Raw genomic sequence first — 2,687 nt, forward strand, 5'->3', positions numbered from 1 at the left:
TTTATCTAAAAAATTTTATTCACGTGGGATTAATCATGTACCATTTTAATCATATAGAAAAGGTGTTGGAATAGCTCACCAATTCATTTGCAATTTTTTAGAAATAAGGTGATTTTTTTTTTTAATATAGGTGACAATAAGGTCTAAGACAAGATTTAATTCAGGAAGATTCTGTATGTTACCATATCAGACTAAGTCACAATCGTTTTCCCCACTTTTTACATCTGTGCAAGCTGTAAACTATGACTGAAAGCAAATCTGATGCAAAACCAAATCTACCAACTTATCCTTCATACATTTTCAACTTTTGAAAAATGGAAACTACAGCATCCACAACAGGTTATGAGTTGTTTAGTAGGTCTTCTAGTCTGCCAACATTATGGTTTTGAAATTTGTTTCAAATTACTATTGTGCTGAATGATCATCCAGGAAGGAATAGGTGGTATTACTCTTAAGGAGAGTTACACTGAAGAAGATAAAATGAATACTTACTGTGAAAGAAATTAAGTGCTGATTATAAAGAACAGTGATGAAGGAAGAAGAAAATACCTACTCAAGGGCTGGTAGGCATCTTTCGCCAGAAGAAATCTGGAATTAATCATTCTTACAATGAATGTAACCAGAGTAATCTGCATGATTTGTAAACCTGGAGTTTATTTTATCTCCTGCACGAGTTTGCTAGAAGGGATTTTTTTTTTTTTTTTTTAAATGAACTATCTATAATGTTACTCCCTTATTTCCTTTTGTATTTACCTGTTGGTGAACGGATCCTTGATACCTTTGTTCCATTAGAGCTTGTCTGGTTGTTCCATTACAAAAGTCTAGGCTCCAGAAGGAAATCAACCCTTTGGTACGATGCAATTTTCACAGGAAGGTTCAGGTTAGTTCTTTAATGGGCCAGGTACCTTACACGCCCCCTGGGGATGGAAAAAAGCAGCTCCACAGGCATAAGATATATAATTTCAACCTGGTGTTTTTAATATCAGTTAGAAATGGTTCTTAATAACAGACATGTTTACTTAGTGATTCACTTTGCTTCAATTACATAGTAACAAGCTGTGATGATTCCATCCTGCATTACTGTATATGGTCTCCATAAAACGGATTATTATGTCTGCAAAAGAGAATTAACTGCAGGAATACATTCTTAGACCCTCCCCACAGCCTTCTTGCTTTAGCTGACTAGCAAGTCCTGTGTTATGAAAACGAAGCAGATTTCTGATGCTGAAAGGCACCGTGGTCATGCCTCTTCACTTCTAGCTGGATCATTGGGAATTTTACTTGTTTTTCAAACCATTTGGCTACAGTGAGAAGCTGCTTCTCTTGGAATGACCGTCCAATGAACTGAAGCCCAACTGGCAAGCCTCTCTCTGAAAGACCTGTAGGAACATTTATGGCTGGCAGTCCTGAAAGAAAAAAAGAGACACACATGCAAAGGCTTACTATTAAACAAATCCAGTCAGAGTAATTTTAGTAACAATTCTACTCTTCGAATTGTTTTTATGTAGGGGAAAGAGACTAGTTTTGGCCAAGAAAGGTTGGAACAGGTGATCCTCAAGATCCTTCCAACCTGGTATTCTATGTTGCTAATTAAAATAATTTCAGTCAATGAAGTAAGGATACTGTTAGGTGATCACAAGAAACGAATTAAGAGTGATTTAAGGAGTCAGCATCCTCTGAAAAGATAATCAACTCTCCAAAGAAAGATATTTCAGTCTCTAAAACTGGAATGATTAATCTTATCTGCAGCCCCCACCCATTTTAAAAACTAGTCTTACAGTTAAAGCATTTAATAAATAAGCTATCCTTATACCTGGTTTTCATTGCAAGAGTTAAAAGACAGAGGTGAACTACCTTGGTTCTAAAGAAAAGGTTAAATAGCTGAAGGGAAGGGACATTAAAAATGATGAGACAGGGGAAAGTGTAGCCGAATGCCTGTGTCTGCTCACCAGCCATGTTTGCAGCCTGTGTTAGGATGTCATCCTGCGCGCTGCGGGTTCTGTTGTCTTCTTTGATGAATTCCATATATGGTACTGCATCACTCAGAGTGGTAGGAGTGAGTAAAATATCAACGCCACTCCCAAAAACCTTCACAAAGTCATTGGCAATGAGACGTCTGACTTTCTGTGCCTTGATAAAGTAATTCTCATAGTTCCTACAAAGAAATATGGACATGAGGGCCTGACACTAATTCAAAAAATACAGAACCTAATTTCTTAGTTACTGTAGAAAAGACAAGCCAGTATTCCTTCTGGTTAGAAGACTAACACTGGTACTTGAGGTTTTGATATACCAGAAGCTTAGTCATCAAACATGGTGCTTATGCTCTTATAGAAATGAAGCTGTCAAAGGAAGAGATGAGGGCATCCTGCTAAAGAAAGGGAAAGGCAAAACAAAACCCTAGTTTAAAATAATTAACTAAAAATCAAACCAACATTTTTATCACCTTTCTGAAACTAAACCATGGATTGAATTTCACTGCAGGGCAGCACAGCAAAGACTAGAAACAATACAGAACGAAGCAGGCCTGGAAGACAGGCATCAATCATTTAAGATTCAATCCAGCAAGATACTTGAAGCATGTAAAAAAGTCCCATTTTCTACAGAGGACTCCAGATAGACTTAAAACTGTATATGCGTTTCTAGTATACTTCTCTGTAGAATATTATAAAGACCTTATCTTTCCC

At 36.9% G+C, this 2,687-nt stretch overlaps 1 protein-coding gene across 1 annotated transcript in view; it reads right to left on the reverse strand.

Moving 5' to 3' along the window:
* Window positions 1-711: 711 nt before the first annotated feature.
* Window positions 712-2,687, reverse strand: part of QRSL1 (glutaminyl-tRNA amidotransferase subunit QRSL1) — a gene marked incomplete at its 5' end in the record, with an annotated part of 13,701 nt that continues 11,725 nt past the window's right edge. Inside the window, 2 exons of the mRNA XM_035888678.1 lie at window positions 712-1,406; window positions 1,950-2,155. Of these exons, the coding sequence (XP_035744571.1) occupies window positions 1,198-1,406; window positions 1,950-2,155 (415 nt within the window). The remainder of the gene's footprint in view (window positions 1,407-1,949; window positions 2,156-2,687) is intronic.

The sequence above is a fragment of the Egretta garzetta genome, unplaced genomic scaffold, assembly GCF_000687185.1.
Source record: "Egretta garzetta isolate BGI_Z169 unplaced genomic scaffold, ASM68718v1 scaffold10, whole genome shotgun sequence".
NCBI classification, from domain to species: Eukaryota; Metazoa; Chordata; class Aves; order Pelecaniformes; family Ardeidae; genus Egretta; species Egretta garzetta.